The sequence below is a fragment of the Lagopus muta genome, chromosome 11, assembly GCF_023343835.1.
Source record: "Lagopus muta isolate bLagMut1 chromosome 11, bLagMut1 primary, whole genome shotgun sequence".
NCBI classification, from domain to species: domain Eukaryota; kingdom Metazoa; phylum Chordata; class Aves; order Galliformes; family Phasianidae; genus Lagopus; species Lagopus muta.
In genome coordinates, this window is record NC_064443.1 from 8,540,073 (window position 1) to 8,558,670 (window position 18,598).

The 18,598-nt window shown below is 39.7% G+C and overlaps 4 protein-coding genes and 1 long non-coding RNA gene across 9 annotated transcripts in view; 2 read left to right on the forward strand and 3 right to left on the reverse strand.

The window, feature by feature from the left end:
• IL17RD (interleukin 17 receptor D) overlaps positions 1-9,577 on the reverse strand; it is a 58,825-nt gene extending 49,248 nt beyond the window's left edge. The window contains exons 1-2 of one of the 2 annotated variants that reach the window (XM_048957261.1): positions 9,394-9,577; positions 7,563-7,661 (exon numbers count right to left, since the gene is read on the reverse strand). In XM_048957261.1, coding sequence (XP_048813218.1) covers positions 7,563-7,661; positions 9,394-9,447 — 153 coding nt within the window. In that variant the 5' untranslated portion in view covers positions 9,448-9,577. Of the gene's footprint in view, positions 1-7,562; positions 7,662-9,322; positions 9,328-9,393 lie in introns of those variants that run through there. The other variant, XM_048957263.1, reaches the window with a different exon arrangement.
• Positions 1-18,598, forward strand: part of LOC125698633 (sarcolemma associated protein) — a 403,851-nt gene that overhangs the window by 155,185 nt on the left and 230,068 nt on the right. The window lies entirely within an intron of this gene.
• Positions 876-7,657, reverse strand: HESX1 (HESX homeobox 1). Of its 3 annotated transcripts, none has more exons than XM_048957280.1 (5): positions 7,563-7,657; positions 2,604-4,650; positions 2,281-2,486; positions 1,887-1,988; positions 876-990 (listed from the first exon to the last, which is right to left on the reverse strand). In XM_048957280.1, the coding sequence occupies exons 2-5, from the start codon at positions 2,794-2,796 to the stop codon at positions 892-894; spliced, it is 600 nt and encodes a 199-aa protein (XP_048813237.1). In that variant the 5' UTR covers positions 2,797-4,650; positions 7,563-7,657; the 3' UTR covers positions 876-891. The 3 variants fall into 3 exon arrangements, with proteins under 3 accessions (XP_048813237.1, XP_048813236.1, XP_048813234.1); XM_048957279.1 differs by having other exon boundaries at positions 2,604-2,862; positions 4,498-7,617; XM_048957277.1 differs by having other exon boundaries at positions 2,604-7,618.
• APPL1 (adaptor protein, phosphotyrosine interacting with PH domain and leucine zipper 1) overlaps positions 9,717-18,598 on the forward strand; it is a 29,151-nt gene continuing 20,269 nt past the window's right edge. The window contains exons 1-5 of the mRNA XM_048957267.1: positions 9,717-9,860; positions 13,999-14,097; positions 15,060-15,119; positions 15,950-16,021; positions 16,831-16,918. Of these exons, the coding sequence (XP_048813224.1) occupies positions 9,807-9,860; positions 13,999-14,097; positions 15,060-15,119; positions 15,950-16,021; positions 16,831-16,918 (373 nt within the window). The 5' untranslated portion in view covers positions 9,717-9,806. The remainder of the gene's footprint in view (positions 9,861-13,998; positions 14,098-15,059; positions 15,120-15,949; positions 16,022-16,830; positions 16,919-18,598) is intronic.
• On the reverse strand, positions 11,531-18,592 carry LOC125698646 (uncharacterized). 2 transcript variants are annotated; one of them, XR_007379242.1, is made up of 4 exons: positions 17,436-18,592; positions 14,887-14,967; positions 13,151-13,209; positions 11,531-12,679 (listed from the first exon to the last, which is right to left on the reverse strand). It is a non-coding gene; the product is annotated as an uncharacterized LOC125698646 (long non-coding RNA). The 2 variants fall into 2 exon arrangements; XR_007379241.1 differs by having other exon boundaries at positions 11,531-13,209.

Below are 18,598 nucleotides of genomic sequence, written 5' to 3' on the forward strand. Positions count from 1 at the left end.
AACACCAGAATATGTAACAGCTCAGTAGCTAGACATTACTTCAAGAAGAAATTGCTAGTTTAAGACTTACAAATTTTTAAAGCTTTGTCCTATAGTACTTTCTTGCTTTTCCATCTTGTATATTAAAACCATTTTCTTTGCACCAGATGAAACAATTCAGTTCAGTTCTTTGATTATTACAGATATAGTTTTGCTTCAGAATAAAACCTATTATTCACGTCAGCCATGTATCAAAACTCAGAATAGCCTTACGCCTGGTTCACACTGAGAAGAGAGGAGATATCTGAATTGAAGCACTAAGTAGACAAGTAGACAAATAATATTCTAAACAGAAATGAATTAAAATATATTAAAAAGATTACAGTTTTAAGCTTCTTTTAATGAAACAATTGTTCAAATTGAAACCAGTTTAATACCAGTCCATTTATTTTCATGGAGAGCAACATTTTAGAAAATGAGGTCATACTCTTCTTAAAATCTGTTCATTAGAATGTAAATAGCTAATCTGTTTCATGTATCAAAAACTATTTTGCATGTTAAGAATTACAGACTTTAAAAGTAGGGATCTTAGTTGCCTTCAGTGAAGCCTGAAGTACTTCATAGTAGCTGAAAATCTTACACAACTCAGAACTTACAGTTTATTTTTTAACTGCAAAAAATATCTAAACTTTTCTGAACATATTTATTAAAATATATAGGAAAAGTTCACTTTCTCCACAAAAATTAGTTTATAATACTTCACATATTTACAGTTTGAGTGAAAAATCATAATCCTTCAAATCTAGGGATAAAATCATAATTGATATATGATCATCGTTTAATACAAATAATGACAATGCCAGTAATTCTTCAAGTCCTGTTACAGTAAAATAAAGGCAAACCATCCTTCTCCTACTCCAGCAGGCTGGATGTGAAGTTACTTTTCACCATTAGAAACTGGGATTCTCGGTGTGATCTCTTCAGTTTTGCACGACGGTTCTGGAACCAGATCTAAAATGGAAATAAAAGGCATCTTTTTCAGAAACACAGCACTGTAAACAGAGCGGGCTTTGAAGTACAAAAGTATTCACACAACCCTACAGTATTTTGTCAGTGATTTGGAAGTTTAATAGGTCAGAATTTTCAGTTGATGACCGGCACAAATTAAGACTAAGAAAATAATGCCCTCAGCTTCACTGGAGAATGAGGATCAGCTTCAGCCACGAAAACACAAATATCAACTTTGGTGACACTCAGACCCTGCTCAGAATTCCCGAACATCTGGAATTCACACACGTCTTCAGGTGTTACTTCAACTGCTTGATGAACTGCAACATCAAGCTTCCCATTAAGCCAAACATGAATGGCATCAAAAGCATAATAAATACCAATAAATATCAAATTTGAATTCTTATTGTATGCTTATCACATATGAGTTGTTAGAAATCAGTAATTAAGGCCCTGAGTTGATTTTGCTTTTGGCCAGATGAATGACATTGTCTCAAATACTGGTTTAATGCACTTATGCTCTCCTATCACTCCCAAAACACAAACATATTTTCATACAAATTATTTCAAAATTGATTTCAAATTATGTTTTAAACTATGTTGCCAAGCATAATAAACATGATTTTAGAACCTGGGAGCAAAGGATTGGAGATTAGTAAAGCAGAAACTGCAGAAATTTCACTGTGCCAAGTGTCTCATCAATGCCACGGAACAAGGCTTAAGATTTCAGAAGGAATTTGATGGCATCCATTTCATGAATCACTTCAGGCATACCAGAAATGCACATTATTTTATGCTGACGTTAAAATTATTGCTACTACTGATAATCTACATATTTACACTGACTGAGAGTATATATGGAAGGAAATATGGATATTTTCAAGTAAAAATTTAATTACCTGGATCCTGTCTTCATCTAAATCTAGCTTGCGAGCTAATTCTTCTCTGATATCAATACCAGGGTAGGAGTTCATTTTAAAAACATTTTCCAAGACTTCAATCTGAGGAAATTAAAATACACTCATTGAGTGATTGTCACTACCTTTATAAGAGCTAAGAATACCATTTTAGTTTGTTTTATAGGAGACCTCTGAATTGTGCTTGGGCAATTCTGATTTCATGCAGAAATACCAGTCTGCTGAAGTTAGCAACATAACCAAATTTACACAAGTGCTTAATTACATTTTTCTACAGAGAAGTACACAGTACTGAATTAGTCAGCTCTTAGAGGCTTCTGCCAAGTTTTCTAAACTACATTGTTGCTGATTCATCAGATAGTAAGAAAATCCATACCTGGCTTCTAGTGAAAGCAGTTCTTGGTCTTCTACCCCTGTACCAGCTCAATTCTCGTTTGAAAGATAGCCTTTCAGTGACTGAAAAATATTTGTCACATTTCAAAACTTTTTCCTCTTGCACTGTATTGCTGTTAGCATGAAGTAATGAATTTTCATAGGAAACAACAGGGATTTGCAGATGGGAATTACTGTCATCACCTAAAACTGGAAAAAGCAAGTAAATGTGAACTTCATGTTACCGATTTTCAGTAGAAACATGACTGTATCTATTTTTAAAAGGAGTAAAAGCCTGAGAGGTTACAAAACAGACTGCTGGCTTACCCAAGTTGGTGCATGCATCCATCCACGGTCTGTGAGGTTTCACTGCTGCAATGCCATCCTTCTTCTGCTCCAATCCTAAAATACTTTCGATGGAAAATGAGCACTGTGTGGTTTTATTTTCTACAAAACCAGACACCTTCTGAAGATTCTGAGATGCTGATGGATTAGCTGCACACAGCGATGTACTTGCCATGGTTTCACCTTCAGCCAGCACAGCACACGCACTGTACTTGCATTTCTCCTGAAGTCCTCCTTATAGCTATGTTGACAAGGGGGTTGGATTTGCAACGTCATTAATTAAATCTTTTATTAGAAAGTTTTAGCATGTCAATGAAAACTCTCCCACCAAGAGGCACGAGGAGTTAATTGTTTATTTGTTTGCAAGTAATTAGCAACTAATGGTGACACTAGGGGGGCCACCAAGAGGGACAAGAAGTGTTATCTCTCCTAACCAGAACATCGACTTAACTTTCTCAAAAGAAGCTATGCACAAATATAGGACTTCTCTTTTATTCGAAATCATTAATGTATAAAATCAGTTTTTTTTAAAAAAACTTTATACTCTAATGGACTCCACTTACCTAAACATAGCAGCACGATAGGAAACCAGTCAAGTAATAAGTAATCTCATTTAAGTGCATTTCCTTCCAAGGAAATTTAAAAAATAATCTCTTAATGCTATTAGGCTAATCCCAATGAAAATGCCTCTGTTTTTTCATATGCATATGTAATGGTGAACGTGGTCAATAAAACAACAATAGCTTTTGGCATGAGGCTCTGTGCAGTGGGTTGGCAATGTTGTCAAAGCTCAGTGTAATTGCCTTCCAAGTGCCTGGATTAGTTAGCAGTAACAGTTGCACCAACTATTTTAAATAATTCAGACATTCATTTTTCTTATTAAAATAGCTTTGTCGCAGCCTTTTTGAAGGATACCGTCTGTGACATTTCCTGATCAGTCTATACAAAATAAAACCAAAACTTGAAGTAATACTGGCCACACACTTGAGCGTACAGGTTTTAACACCCTTGACCTGCTAGGTGTTTCTTCTTTCCTGTAAGTGGGTTTATAACCAACAGAAATTATTCCACAGAGCACATACTTAAAACGACCAAAAATCATGTGTAATGGTGATGAAGGATTTCAAGCATTTCTTTTGGAGTTCAAGGTTTGAAAAGATCACTGATTTCACTCATTATAAAGAAAGCATCAGCTGTAACATTTTCAAACTCAACTACTGGCCATTTACACACGGTCAGTAACAACTTCTCATTTAGGAAAACCTCTTTTTGTATTTTAGATACAGCTATGTGATAAATACAAAAATGCAAGCAATGCTTTTCTTTCAGAAAGCAAATTTTAGTCCTCTAAAATATAACTTTGGAGCATGTGATGTAGGATCGGACCCTTTCAGAGGAAAAATCTCACCCTTTTGTTCTTGTGTCACCATTTACTGAGAGTAGTTTATTCTGTGTAGTCAGTCATATTCTCATGGATAACAAGTTATACAAAGAAAAATACAGAAAATCAAGGTACAGATACTGTTCATTTGTAAACTGCCCAAGATAAATCTTTAGGAATAACAGAAGCAGGAAAACATGTAGGGAAATGGCACAGCATGGAACTGGTGGTGCAGAGTTGAGGGAGATTCTAGTGTGAAAAATAGAATCATATGCTATTTTATATCAGAATGACATTCGGCTGCATGACATTGACTTACTGGACTGACTCAGAAGTGATTCAAGCAGTGATCTCACCAAGACACCTTATCAACATATCAGCACATTTTGAAGGGGCAGCAGAATAAATGCAGTGACCACCTGCGAGCTGAGCTCTGAACCCCATTTGGCAGCCTCAGCAACTACAAAGTATACACAGAAGAAAAATCATACAAACCTGTATAAGCAGCTCACTGGCTACTGACATGACTTCTGATCGTGTCAGCATCGAGGAGGAGTAGCAAGGCCCACAGGACTCTGAGTAAAGCTGTCCTCATATCCATGATCCACACTTCCACAACTTCCCGAGCAAAACGCAAGTTCTGCTAGCCTGCCCAAACCCAGTTGATAAGAAAGCTGGCTTAGAAATCCAATTAAAGATCCATGGCAGAACATGAAAACTGAGAATTCCAAGAACATATTGACAGCATTTAGAGTTAATCTTCTGTACTAAACTAATGATGTTTTATGAATGTATATGAAGACTCGAGGCAAAAAGAACATGCGGTTTGTATGTTTCAGATGGGTAAGGTCTGAACCTGAAGAAAGAAACACTTAACTGCCAAAATTTTCCCTCAGGTTCTCCTTAATGCTCAAACACTCTTTTCTGAAGGAAATCCAGTGTCAGTTTTCAGAAAACTGCAGAGCAGCTGACATAACTTTTCCTAACTGGAAATTTCCAGAGTGTCAAGATCACAGCATAACAGACCATCACTGTTTTCACAGGAATCTGTAACACACTGTTAGCCTCTGGAGGAGTCTCATCTGTCCAGAAGTTTCAGAAGTTTCATGATGATGTACCCAATGAATCAGAAGTCAGTGGGAAACAAGGGCCTTACAGCCCTTTATATTTAACTATAGCTGGTCCTAATGCAACATCAACTGAGATCCCAGATGAACAATGGAGCTTCTTTCCTTGACTGCAGACTTTTGACAACACACCAGGTTGAGAGGTTGCTAAAGAGATAAAGCTAAGGCTCTTGCATCCCAAGCAATTGATAAATCAGTTTTCTGCCTCTACACTTTCTAGATGAAACACCAACTTTAAGAAGAAAGAACACCCAAAACATAACAAGTCAAAAAGAAATCAGTACAGATCCTGTAATGAATTTGGTGCCACTTATCAATTTCTCTATCCTGAGGTTTGAAGCACGATTTCTGATAGACAGTGTCTTGAATTCAGAAACAAATGTGGACTTTAATAATAAAAAGAACACCTCTTAATGAGTGTAAATGAAGCTGGCTTCCAAATACAGACTACTATCTATGTATACACAGGTGTGTTGGTGGTTTTTTTTTTTTTAATTTTATAAAAGAACACACACAAAACATTTCAGAAAATATTCATTTCACCATAATGAATAGAAATTAGATTTACTGAAACTACATGGTTTACAGTCAGATTAGCATATAAATCAAGTCCCAAACTGCTAACTGCCTTCATAGGCATGATCTCTTCAGAAGCTACCAAGAACTGCCACAAAAGGTACGTGGAGGTAGAAGTAGTATTGAGGAAGCACACTCCTCCACAAAACAAACCATTACACTAACCAAGTAGCTGTAACTCGTTTTGGTCTCTCTGAGATTGTGGAGGACAGCGTGGTTTGCTTTGAGCTCCCAGTTGGAGGTTCGCATTCATTCAGGGTTTATTTCTTTGTTTATCTTAAGGACTTTTCAAGAAAAAGATCTCAGCCGCTCTCAAAAGTAGGTTTAATGAAGTCGAAAAACATGGAATGGATTTGAAAGGCAGAGGTCAGAAACTAATCAAATACTGCCATCTGGTGTTTGTGTTTGCTCAGCTGCTACATTTGTTCAACAATGTTCTCTGAATAGGAAACTTACTATTAAAATTATGATATTAATTTGCTCAAAGTTGAATTGAATCAGACCTGGAGACTGCAGCGCAGTAACAAACACACCAACACTGCTTTGAAACCGTGCATGGCTGCAACTCCACATAGCAACTGGAAGTACCTATTCAGAAGTTCCCAGGGTAACTGCTCACAGTGCTTCCTAATTTGAGGAATGCAGTGAAAATGAAACACCACACACCTAAGGGACCCTTACAGTTTTAGTGTAAATCCATACAACTGTTATGAAAATCTCACCTGAAAAGAGAATTTATTCTAAAGGTAACAAGTTTGTATTAACACCAAAACGAAACGAGTAAGTCTACTGGAAAGACTGGCTGAAGATCTACCAACCAAGTGGTGTTATATTTCTTTAAAGAGAAGACTGCTAAACTGTAGAAGAAAGCAATTTGTCATAAGAAAAAACAAAGCTTTTTACACAAGAAATGAGGATAAAAACATGATAGAGCAGAAAACGCAATTAGTTTTAAACTCAACTCAAGCCATTCTATGATTCTAAAGCAGCAGAATTTGATAGCAAAGATTTGGATTCCATTTCCAGGAATTCACACTGCAAGTATAATTCGAGCTTGATTCTTCATTCAAAAATTTTATCTCATCATCCTAGCCAAACGAGCAGTTCTGCCCTTGCAACCCATATGAACAGCTTTGCCTAAATATGTTTGTAGGAACAATGAGAGCAGCACAAGAAGCTTTCCAGTGAAAACCCGGGTTACAAAAATCAATCACAGGAGAAATCACTGTTCTTTGAATATGCCAAAACAATCTTCTAATAGAATTCACACTTGATGAAGCAGAAATTCATATCCCTTGCCGATCTTAAACCACCTGTTCTTGGCCCAGGGACAGCAGCGTTCATCTCTCGAGCGGATGCTAAGAATTGTCATCAGCACCCATTGCAACTCCGCTGTCAGGTCACCTTTCACAACAGCCTGTGCTGGATTTTCAGCCTCTGGAACACTATGAACAGCACACGTAATCTTTCTTGATTACTTATCACACAGAAAATTGCCTTTCATCTCACCTTTCCCACAGCTCTTTCATCCAAGCGTAGCAGTATATCACCACCTTAGACATTTTGCTGCACAGATCGACCTTTCAAATTTGTTTTGAACATTAATTACAGAGATTATATTCAAAGCCAACTACAAAACTGTGAAGGTTTTTTTTTTTCTGTTTGTTTGTTTTTGCAAGAATACCTTAATACCTTCAACATCATTTTTTTCAAAGCACAATGAGAGCAGTTAGCTGCTCCTTAGTTAAGTGAAAGCTACTTTGATCTGGGGCAAACACAACATAAATTCAAGGTAAATCCAAGGGTATCAGAAGAAACAGTATGCTTGTTAACGTGTAACATGCAAATAAAGCCTACCTGATCCAGACAGCTAATTCCACTCCGTAGCAGAGCCAAAGTTCTCTCCATTAGGGACACATCTGAAATCCTTAAAAGAGCTGGTGGCTGCTCTTCTCCCTGTTTATATAGTGCCAAGTATTAGTTCTCCACACTTACAAAGAAAAAGAGTCATACACACTAAGAAAGTCTACAATTCTGATAGAAGCGTAACACTAAAAACATGTTCATTAGTGGATTCTTACGGATTCCTCAGTTCACTGCTATCCAATCTCCTCCATTGCAGCCAAATATATATCCCAAATAAAACTTCTAAATGCCTTGTGTATATTTTTACAAATATATCAATGTACGAGAGAATTATTGATTGTTTCCATTTAAGGGACCTATTTAGAAACCTAACTATGAAATAGAAGAAGCTCCAGTACACAGAGAACAACTAGAAAGGGCTCTCTCTTGCTACTAAAATGAACTGATTCATTAAATTGAAACAACAGAAGCAAGAAACATCATGCTACATGCCAATGGAGATACCAAAGCACATTTTTACATTTTAAAAACTTGTCTGTTACCATTTTGTTTCGATACAGAACGGTTTGAGTTGGAAGGGATTTTTAATACTATTGAGTTCCAACCCCCCTGCTATAGGCAGGGACACTTCCCTCCAGACCAGGTTGCTCAAAGCCCCTTGAACACCTCCAGTCAGGAGGCTTTCACAACCTCACTGGACAACCTGTTCCATATCTGCAAAAGTTTCAGTTTTTAAGAGCTGTTTTTCTCATTCTATAGGAGCTAAATAAATGTGTCTTTTCTGTCATTTGCAGCTGTAAAAAATGCAAAGGTAACTAGAAATAATTCTGTTTGCAGTCTCTTACTACCTTTCTGAGTTCTACTAAGGGAATGACACGAATAAATAACGAAATAGAGAGCAATTCTTACAGAAGAAATTGGTTACAAGTTAACTGATATGAAAACCAGAAAGTTGTGCACATGCATATAGGTCACAAGCCAACACTGCCATTGCCTGCTCGTACTTACAGACCCAGTTAGAGCTCAGCAAGCAAAAGATCAAACAAGAAGATACAAGGCTTAGCCTTTAAACCTGGTAAGATAACTCTGTATTTCTCTCATTTGATAGGTACATAAGGAAGTTAGCAGTGTGGTTTGCCTCAGCCACATGAGTCATCAGATGAGCTGGTAAAAGAACCCACTGAACTGAGATCTAGCAGTGGCATTTATTCACTGCTCCCTAGGCGGGAAAAATAGAAGAAAAAAACCCAACCAACCAAACAAAAAAACCTGCAACATCAATTGCTTGCAGATCCTGTCTTTATGTTTTTAGAAGGTTAAAACCTGACCCGACAGAACACAAAGCGAGGGCTTTTTGACAGCACAGCACAGCAGTGCGCGCTTCGCTCCCCTGGGCCAGCGGGCACAGCTTCAGCGGGCTGCGCACCGGGAACGGGACGGCACAGGCGGCAGGAACAGCCGCTCCCGACCAACGGGCACCTCCAGCAGCTCCAGCCGCTCTGAAACGCAGAAGTGAAAGCCAGCAGCTTCAGAGCTGAGCCCGCGTGCAACTGTAAACAGCCGGCACGACCGGGCTGTCGTTTTGTCAGAGCGAGAATGAGCGCACAGCCTGCTGTGCAGTATTTTTCTGATTTTAAGTCAGTTTAAATTAAATACACATCATCATCAACCTGTACGTAGCTTATGCCTCCTCAGAGATCTATCCTTAAAACACGAATTGCTTAACCCAGAGGGGTGACTTAAAGCCCAACCTCGAGGCGCAGGTGTAGGAAGGACAACTCAGGAGCAGTTTCTTTCTCTCCGCACAGCAGCACGCACCAACCTGGCGCAGCCCAACGAGCACCCGCCCCAGGAGCGGGACGGACATCCCCACCATAACAGGACGCGGTGCTGGCTGTCCCCCCGCGCTCCCCACACAGGTACCGCCGCCCCGAGGCGCCAGGCCCCGCTCCCGCAGCTCATCGCGCGCGCGAGAACAACCCGAACGGCCAGACGCCTCCCGTCAGGCGGCCACCGAGGCGGGAACTGGAACGCGAGCAGACAGAAGGGCCCGCTGACCAATAACGAGTCGCGCGGCTAGGCGGCGGAGCCAATTGCAAGGGCCGGCGGGCGGCGGCGGGAGGGACATCCGGTTCGGGGCGGGGCCGCGCGTCGCGCTGCGGGGGGGGCCCAGCCAGCTGGGCGAGCCGAGGGGAGCGGGAGCAGTAGCGGCGCAGATCGGTCCCCGCGGCCGCCATGCCCGGCATCGACAAGCTGCCCATCGAGGAGACGCTGGAAGACAGCCCTCAGGTAAGCGAGGCGGGGAGCAGCTCGATGAGGGGAGGGCAGATCGGGCTTGACAGCGCCAGGCCTAGCGCGGCTCCCCTCAACGTCTCGGCAGCTGGCGCACAGCGAGAGGCCCGGCCCGGCGCTCCGTCCGCCCGTGCGGCGCGGCTCGGAGCGCTGCGGGCTGTCAGTCCCGGCGCGGTGGCGGCCGCCGTGCGCGGCACATCGCCGACTGCGGGCTGAGCGTGGGCGCGGAGCGGCGTCAGCTTCGGGCGGGGCGGAGCGGAGCGTCCCCTCGTGCCGCCGCTCCCGGGGCCGCGTCCGTGCGTACCTGGGAGCGCTCGTAGCGACAGAGCCCGACCTCGCTTCTCGAGCGGCTTTTAAGTCATCTTCGTCTTGCGCGAAATATGCCAACGTTTTAACGTGGCCTTTCTTGCCGCTGTGAGAAGTGGAAGATGCGCGGTGCCGAGATGGCTGCAGTTGCTCCGGTATCTTCGTCTCCATTCCTGCTGTTTGACCTCTGTCAGCGATGCCGTGCTACTACACGGCCGTTTATTTCACGCTGCTATCAAGCACAACATGCTTCATTCCGCAGTACAGGTCTCCCTTGCTGCCCGCAACAACAGCGGTTACTTTGTACCACTGCTTTTCTTTGGCATGGAAAAGTTCACGGTGTGAATATCTGTATAAATTATTCACTCTTTTGAATTAGATCCTCGTTTTGTTGCATTGTTTATGCGGATGAGCACGAGTTCCAGTGCTGTAACAGCTGTAATAGTAATGCTGCAATAGCATATTCATTGATAGTTTTGATTCCTCAGCCATAGAAACTTCCAGTTTCTATGTTTCTCTAAACAGAGAATTTTAATCCTATAATGGCAGTGACAACGACTGTGACAAATCTAGATCAAGTGGAGGGACAGCTTGGAAAAGAAGGCTGTGTAGGAGGTGTGTCATTTCTTTCCAAAAGACAGTGTCCCATATAGCTCTGGTACCAGATGTCAGACAAGATCTGGTTTGTTGCAGGTCTGTGGCCTGGAGACCAGACCTGATGTACTCTCACAGAGGAAAAAAATATGCAAGTCTCACAGTAATAGTAGTTTAACATAACTGTCCGTTGAAGATCTGTTCTCAGGCTAAAAGGTTACGTTCTGGAACATAATTGTCAATTCTAGAATCTTCTGTTTGGTGCTGTTTGTGATAAATGCAGACTAGCAAACCCTCACTCAGCCCTATCCTTGTCTGTTGATGTACTTAAACTATTACCTTTTCTACTAGAGCTATAAAATTCTTCTATCTTCCAGCCAACTTAAGATTTTAGTAATCACCTTAGAGGAATGCAACTATAGTTCCATAGTGTTCTACTACATCAGTTCATTTCTTGTATTTTGAAATCAATGCATTGAAAATGACAACATTTTGAAGAAAAAGGAAACTCTGCTTTCTTTAGAAGTTGTCACATCTGGGTGTTTGTGCTGTTCTGTTGTCATGTTAAAAAAGAGCACTGATCTGGACAGTTTCTCAGGGCTGAGCTGTGCACTGCAATTCGGTACCATTAGACGTGGTTGAGATGCTAACTCATATAAACTTCAGACCAAACTTACTCTGTGTCTGAGGGAAGATCTCTGACATGGTGAATAAACCATTGATTTCCTTTTGGTGCAGGATGAAAATCAAACCACTCTCTTTTTAAACATAAACCAAATGACATTTTATGTTGTCTTCAATAAGCAAAGCAGCACAGTTCAGATAGTGCATATGTTGTACACATATTCAGCGTGCATATATATGTGTTCAGAGAGCTTCTGCTCTCTTATTTGCAGCCCCAAACTATTGCACCACAAAAAAATCCACATGACTCAATATTACAGACTCCATCTCACGTCTCTTATGATACAACACGTCTGAAGACACGATTTGTTTATCAGCTGACTTCCAAACAGGTGGTTTCCTTGTGTGTTTTTTTACTGGTAGCTTCTAGTACAGCTGCTGATATACATGGGATGAAAGCATCGTAGGGAGCACACAGAACTCATCAGTTTTTCACTAGAAATGTGAGCAAACAGTTCCTCCAGTTTTTATTAATCAGCATCTGTCATAACTTCTCAATTTCAGAGTTTTCTTTCCATCAGTATTATAGCATTGTCAGTTTGAAGTGAATAACTGATATTCTAACCATAAAACCCATAGAAATGCTTTTATTCCGCAGCGTTCTCTATTATAGAATATCAGAGAGCAAATACAACCCAGGAATCAAACAGGATAACACTTTCAAATTGCAGGGTCAGGTTGGTTAACACTCAGTTTAAAGGCCATAAGGATATAATTCAGTGTTTATGGTACTATGTAATTTTTTCTTCTGCGTTCTTTCATGTCTGGAAGACTCACAGCTATTAGGGTGACACACCATGTTGCCACACCTGGTAACCATCTGAGCTCTTCACCTCTTTCCTCCTCCACCCACCCCCAACACTTTTTCCAGCTGTTTTATAAACAAGAACCATCATTAAGGTGATTTGCTGTGTTGGTAAAGCTGTTTGTTTCTTTCCCTTAAGGTACCCTGTAGGAGTTATATGGTATGATCACATCTGTGGGACAACCACTCATCAATTTGAGTTAAATAAGAGGCTTTCATGATCAAGTGATCAAACAACACACTTGATAAATGTTAATACAAGGGGAGATGGGCTACATTCTAAGGCACATTTCAAGTTTTTATTACCATGTTTTGCATGCAGTGCAATCCAGTGCTTTCCACTGATCTCCTGTGTTGCTCTCTCATTTTCTTCCCAAGCCCCCTAAGTTTCATCCATTTCCAATCAGGGAATCTACAGTTACTCAGCCTGAGGAAGAGAATTAACAAGTTCCAGTGTTTGAAACCAGCAATTTGTGAGGGATTAAAAAAATCTGTTATGTAGTCCCAATTCTCTTCATCTTCTGTCTGAACATTAATTTTTAGTATGAACCTAAAAATGAAAGCACAGTCTTCTTGCCAAGAAGTTAAAAGTTTATTTTGTGAATTTTGCAAGTGATTGGCCTCACATCCAAGCATCACAGCCAATATTTTAGTGCAGTGCTGCACAGCTGTTTCTTAGGAAGCATGGACGTAGCTCGGGCAGTTACCATTACATTCTCTGCTCTTCTCCCTTTTGCCAAGCTATCTGCTAATACTGATTCCAAATGCAAATATGCAAGAGCACTGAGTAAGCATCTTAATTAACCTTAAGGACAAATTATCCCTAAGCAACCTGATTGCCTTCTTGTCTAGCCAGTCATTTCATCAAGAGCAGGGAATGTCATTCGTGCCAATTTACCCCAGGATTCTGTCCACAGCAACTTCCTTCCAGCCAAAGTAGGGAAGTACAGACTGCAACTGGGTGGAAAAAATAGTACAATAGTTAGACCTAGATGGTAGTGATCAGTGTTTTGAAGACCAATATGTGGGCAGCAATAGAGTGACCACTTGTAAAGTTATGCAGGAGGTGCATTTGTGGGTGGCACCAGCTAAGGGCAGGCTGATGGCAGCAGACAAAAAGCCAGATCTTCTCACTGTAAAGTGACAGGGGGAAGAAGTTTACATATCAAGAAAATGTAGAGTCTGTCAGTTGTCATTTGATTTGGTTACTTTCAGTTCCTCAGCTTTTTGAACACAGAATTGGCTGTTATTGCAGATGAGTTACATATCCCAGCACAGCCAGCAGCTACTGGTGCAGAAGAGAGAGTGCTACAAAGACACAGCTGTTCTTTCTGCAGAAGAAATGTGTACCTGGCACACTGCTTATTTCCAGTCAGTTTTCCTTGGGGATGTACCATAATGATATACCAGCAGTAGCTCACAATTCCAATGCTTATAATTAATACTTATCCTCATCTCTTGGTCCTGTCTGACAACGTACTCCTTTAACCTGGAGAAGTGCCAGCAAGACTGAGCTTAGATGTCATTTTAAAATACAGTTTTTGGTTGTTTTTTCTAATAATTTTCTCTAATTTTCTCTGATATGCAGCACATGCATTCCTGGAGACAGCAGTGGATGCTGTGAGAGAGGCTTCATAAACTTTTCAGAAAGGAATCTGCAGCACTGCTGCTTAACATGGAAATTCTGTTGCATTTAAATACTTCTTTGCTAACTTGGCATGTTGTTTGTCTGATTCATTCTTACAGACCCGTTCCTTGCTGGGAGTATTTGAAGAAGATGCTGCTGCAATTTCCAACTATGTCAATCAGTTATTTCAAGCAATGCATAGAGTGTATGATGCACAGGTACTGTCACTGAATTCCTGAATGCATTATAAAGCTTTTGAACCACATTTTGTGTATCTTGCTTTTTTTGGAAAATTTATAAGCAAAGTATATATGTTTCTAAACTGTGAAAGCGTTTCATGTTTATAAAATAAGCATTAAATTGTTTTTCCATGTGCTAAGAAATGGTGAGATCTGAATTCTGATTGTCACACAAGATTTCTTTTGCAACAGAATTTCTTATGACAAGTAAAAAGACTTTTCTTATCTTCTTGTCATTTTGTTGCATTCCCCAGCTATTTCTAAACTGCTTGCTATGAAGGTCTCACTATGCATAGCAGCATGGACCAAGTGGGAGATAATTTTTTATCCACAATACATTCATACTGTTTCACTCATCTGTCAGTAACTCTACTTGCATGCCAAGGCAGAAATTATTTTGTGTTTTTTCTGAACACTTAAGTTTCTGGCTGTGTTTTTACCTACTGTATACCTGTACTATTGGACATCTTTACTGATTTGTTAGTCTTGCTTTTCTTGTTACCATCAGTCTTCCTTTACTATTGCCCTTCTATTTTAATTTTTGCATTTTCTCTCATGTGTGTACGAGTCAGAGCTGTTGGTAGCCAGGTAGTCCTGAAGCCCATTGTAATCTTTCCTTGCCTTTGCAAACATCAAGTTCTTAGGAGAACAAATTTGAAATAAATTAAAGCAAATATGTATTGTATACCATCAAAAATACAGACATCATTGTGCACAGTATAAGCTGTAAACTTGTATTTGTAAATACTGATTATGTGCAGCTCTTACCGTTGCTATAGAAGAAAAAGGGCAAAATCCTTAGATTTTCTGAAAGTCTGTAATCAGGCTTCCTGCATATAAGTTCCATGTCTGCAATATTTATTAAAAAAAAAATAAATCACATTTTAAAAGGAAAATAATAGCTTAAAAAGTAACAAAATTCTTTCTTTTTTCTAAATTAGAATGAATTAAGTGCAGCAACTCATCTGACTTCAAAGCTTCTGAAGGAATATGAGAAACAGGTACAGTATAAATCACTGTTGGCTTGTGTGGTCAGGACTGTATTTTTGTAGTCTTTTATCTCCCAGATCACAATACAGAATGTATTCAGGTTTGATTCAGATGAAGCAAACTCTTAAGGTTGGTGGCTTAAATCATTGCCAAAAGAATCAGCCTATCTTCATATCAGTTCTTTCAATAAAAACACAGGTGCTTTCCATTCTGCATGGAAAAAATGGTGCACAAAGAGTTTGCTGAAGAGAAATGTATCCTGTTGTGACTGTTTTCCAGAATTAAGTTCTTCTTACTCTGATGAATGTTAATAAGTTCTGGTGACTTTATTTCTGGTGTTGTTTTAGAATATTTCAGTTGGAAAAGACCTACAAAGACGAACCAGAAGTTAAAGCATATTAATGAGGGCATTATCCAAATGCTTTTTGAATGCTGACAGGCTTAGGGAATCAATCAGCCACCTCACTGGGAGCCCTGTTCCCATTCCTAATGACTCATGGCAAACAGATTTTAGCTGGTATCTAATTTGAAGGTCCCCGATGCAGCCTTGTGCCATTCTCATGCATTCTGTCATCTGATTAAGAGAAGGGGCAGAGAAGAGAGAGAGGTGTGGGGAGTGATGGAGAATTTATTACTGTTTTCCAAAAGCTTTTTGTTATCTAAGACAATTAAAGAAAAAAAAGGGGGATTCATAAAGTAGTCCCACAATGTCTGAACTGCATCATTTTAAAATAAATACCTGATACATTCTTAGACTTGAATATTATACTTGCTTGAGTGGCAGAAAACACTACAATCAGCATACCTCCTTTTGTTTTGTTTTGTTGTGTTTGTTTTGCAGCATTTTCCATTAGGGGGAGATGATGAAGTTATGAATTCTACTTTACAGCAATTTGCAAAAGTGATTGATGAGGCAAGCACTTGCATTTATTTCATTTACTTTACTACTTTTTGTCATGCATTCACTTTGACTTGTTATACTGTAGTCTTCAGATTGGAGGTTCAGAAATTTCATTTGATGATGTGGAACTGCTGTTGCAGTATAAGCTTAGGGTTACATAACCTACAGGTAAAGAATCAATTCAGCAAAGTGAGTACACATTGCTGAGGATCAAGGTAGTTTAACTACAAAACCAAAAGCATCACAGAATGTTAAGTGACCAGAATTCTAAAAAACACCTCTGTCTCATCAGGGTATTTACATCCCCTGATTTCAGACACCTGACTGATAAAGGAGCCTTTTGCTGTCCGTATGAGAGACAGGCTGAGTGACTGACTCTTCTGAAAAAATATTTTAGCATCATTAAGAATCAGGACTTTTCCTCTGATCCCTCTCCTCTGTTTAAACAGTACTTTTTGATAGAAAGAACATTTTGTTTGGATCATCTTCTGTAACCTGAGAAAGACGGACTGTGATGTAGCTGGAGTGAAGCTATAGAAATAAATTGACTGGTCACCAGAAGGTGTGAGGCCATCTTCTGACATGATTCAGCAATGTGGAGTACAGACGGAGAGAATAAGGGAAAATACTAAGCTGTGAAAGTCTGCTATGTAAAGATGATGGTGGAACAAGGAGCCTTAGAAGGAAGTAGCTGCAGAAGTGAATTTGAAAAGTTACGTTCAAGTTGTACATCAAATTTCAGTGAAACCTCTCTTGCTTCTTACTTTCCTTAGTTTCAGCACTGTTTTCCTAAAAATGTCCTTTTTTCCCTTATTTCACAGCTCAGTTCTTCCCATGCAGTACTTTCAACTCAACTTGCAGATGCAATGATGTTTCCTATTACTCAGTTTAAAGAAAGAGATCTAAAAGGTAGGGTGTCAAACAAATGCTGCTTTTTCCCATGTATCAATAACAAAAGTCACAGCATTTTATCTCTATAGCTCTTATTGTACACAATAGGATCTTCCACTTATTTTTCAGCTCTCAAGTGTATGCATCTCCTAACACTTCTAATAGGAGTTGTTTCTACTCAGAAGAGCATTAGAGTTGAAGAACTAAATGCTACTGCATTACAACAAAAATGCTATGTATATTATAGAATCAGCTAGTCAAGTTGAAAGTTTTGGAGTTGCTACAAACATTTTCAGATAATTTGCGTGTTCAGGAAATAGTTATGTATATACAAACATCACAACATAAATATACTGACTGAATCAAATTCAAAAGATGAAGCACCAAAACAGTAGTATTTCCTTTATTACTGTAACACTAATAATGCAATAGAAAGCACAGCAATAGTAGCAGGGTAGCAAAGTCCTAGGCTACAGCGAGTGAGAATAAGCCTAAACGCAGAAGCCATAGAAACAAAGGAAAATATTCTGCTTACCCTTGGAAGGCCTTAGGTACACAAGCACCTCCAGCAAGGTGTCTTTGCCTCCACTGCCAGTCTTTAAATGAGGTCTGGGAAGGGGTGGATCTCCACTCCACCCCTTCTGCTCACTCAATTGCACTGCCTGCACCTGAGCTCCCCTGGGTTGGCCCTGCCTTCCCACCAGGTGCTCAATCACTGTTTCAAACCTGCTAAGGTTTAAGGTGGTTCTTTTACCCTACTGGTAATAATTTCTAAGTGTAAGCAAAAGATGTAAAACTTTTAATTTTTGTTAACAGATCTGGCTTAATTTGCCTGGTCTAAAATAGTAGAACTAAATATGATAGACTTTACTCAGTGTGCTAAATTGAAGAGGCTGGTATGGTAAATGGGTTTCAAATAAACCAAAGTTAAAAACAAAGCAACTTGGATCCACAACGGTGAATTTTTCAAGGCTAATGTTACTGCTTAGAGCCTGGGAAGGTCTCCTATCAGTATTTTCTGAAGAGGTAATAATAGCAAATGAAATTTTCTTACTGGCATTTTTTTTTTTAAACACCAGCTAACATAGCATTAAATTATACAGTACTTCGTTATGTACTTCACAGATACTTTCTTTAAAGCTTTTGCATACTTTTTTTCTTTGTCTTTGCTCTACAGTAAACTTGATCATAGCTTTTTGCTAGTTTATGTTGTGAAGTGACACAGAAATGCAGTCAAGATTAGAGCAAGCTTTCCTGTGTGTTGTACTGTTTTCTGTTTCCTGACTGAGACTGGAAAACATGACTAATTTTAGGTAGGAGAAATTGCACATATAGCAGTAATCACAGTGCTGTGGGGTTTTCTGTTTCCTGATACTTCCCCTTCTTCTGTGCTCTCACTTCCCCAGCTAGGACCAAAGCCCTGAGCAGAACAATAGGTGCTGCTTTTGGACTGATTATCTTTTTCAAAGTCTTTGGAAATTTCTCCTTAACTTACTACACTACAGTATTATTTTTGTAAATGGTACTAAGATCCAAAGTAGGAGCAGACTTTGCCAGCTGCAGATGCCTGTACTGATGATTTAGTGTGGTATGAGGTATGAACTGCACCTGTGCAGCAGAGTAATGTGGCGTGAGAAGCCGTTGTGTATCTGTATCTGTATGTATGCTAATAACTTCACTGTGATGTGTTGTTTTGTA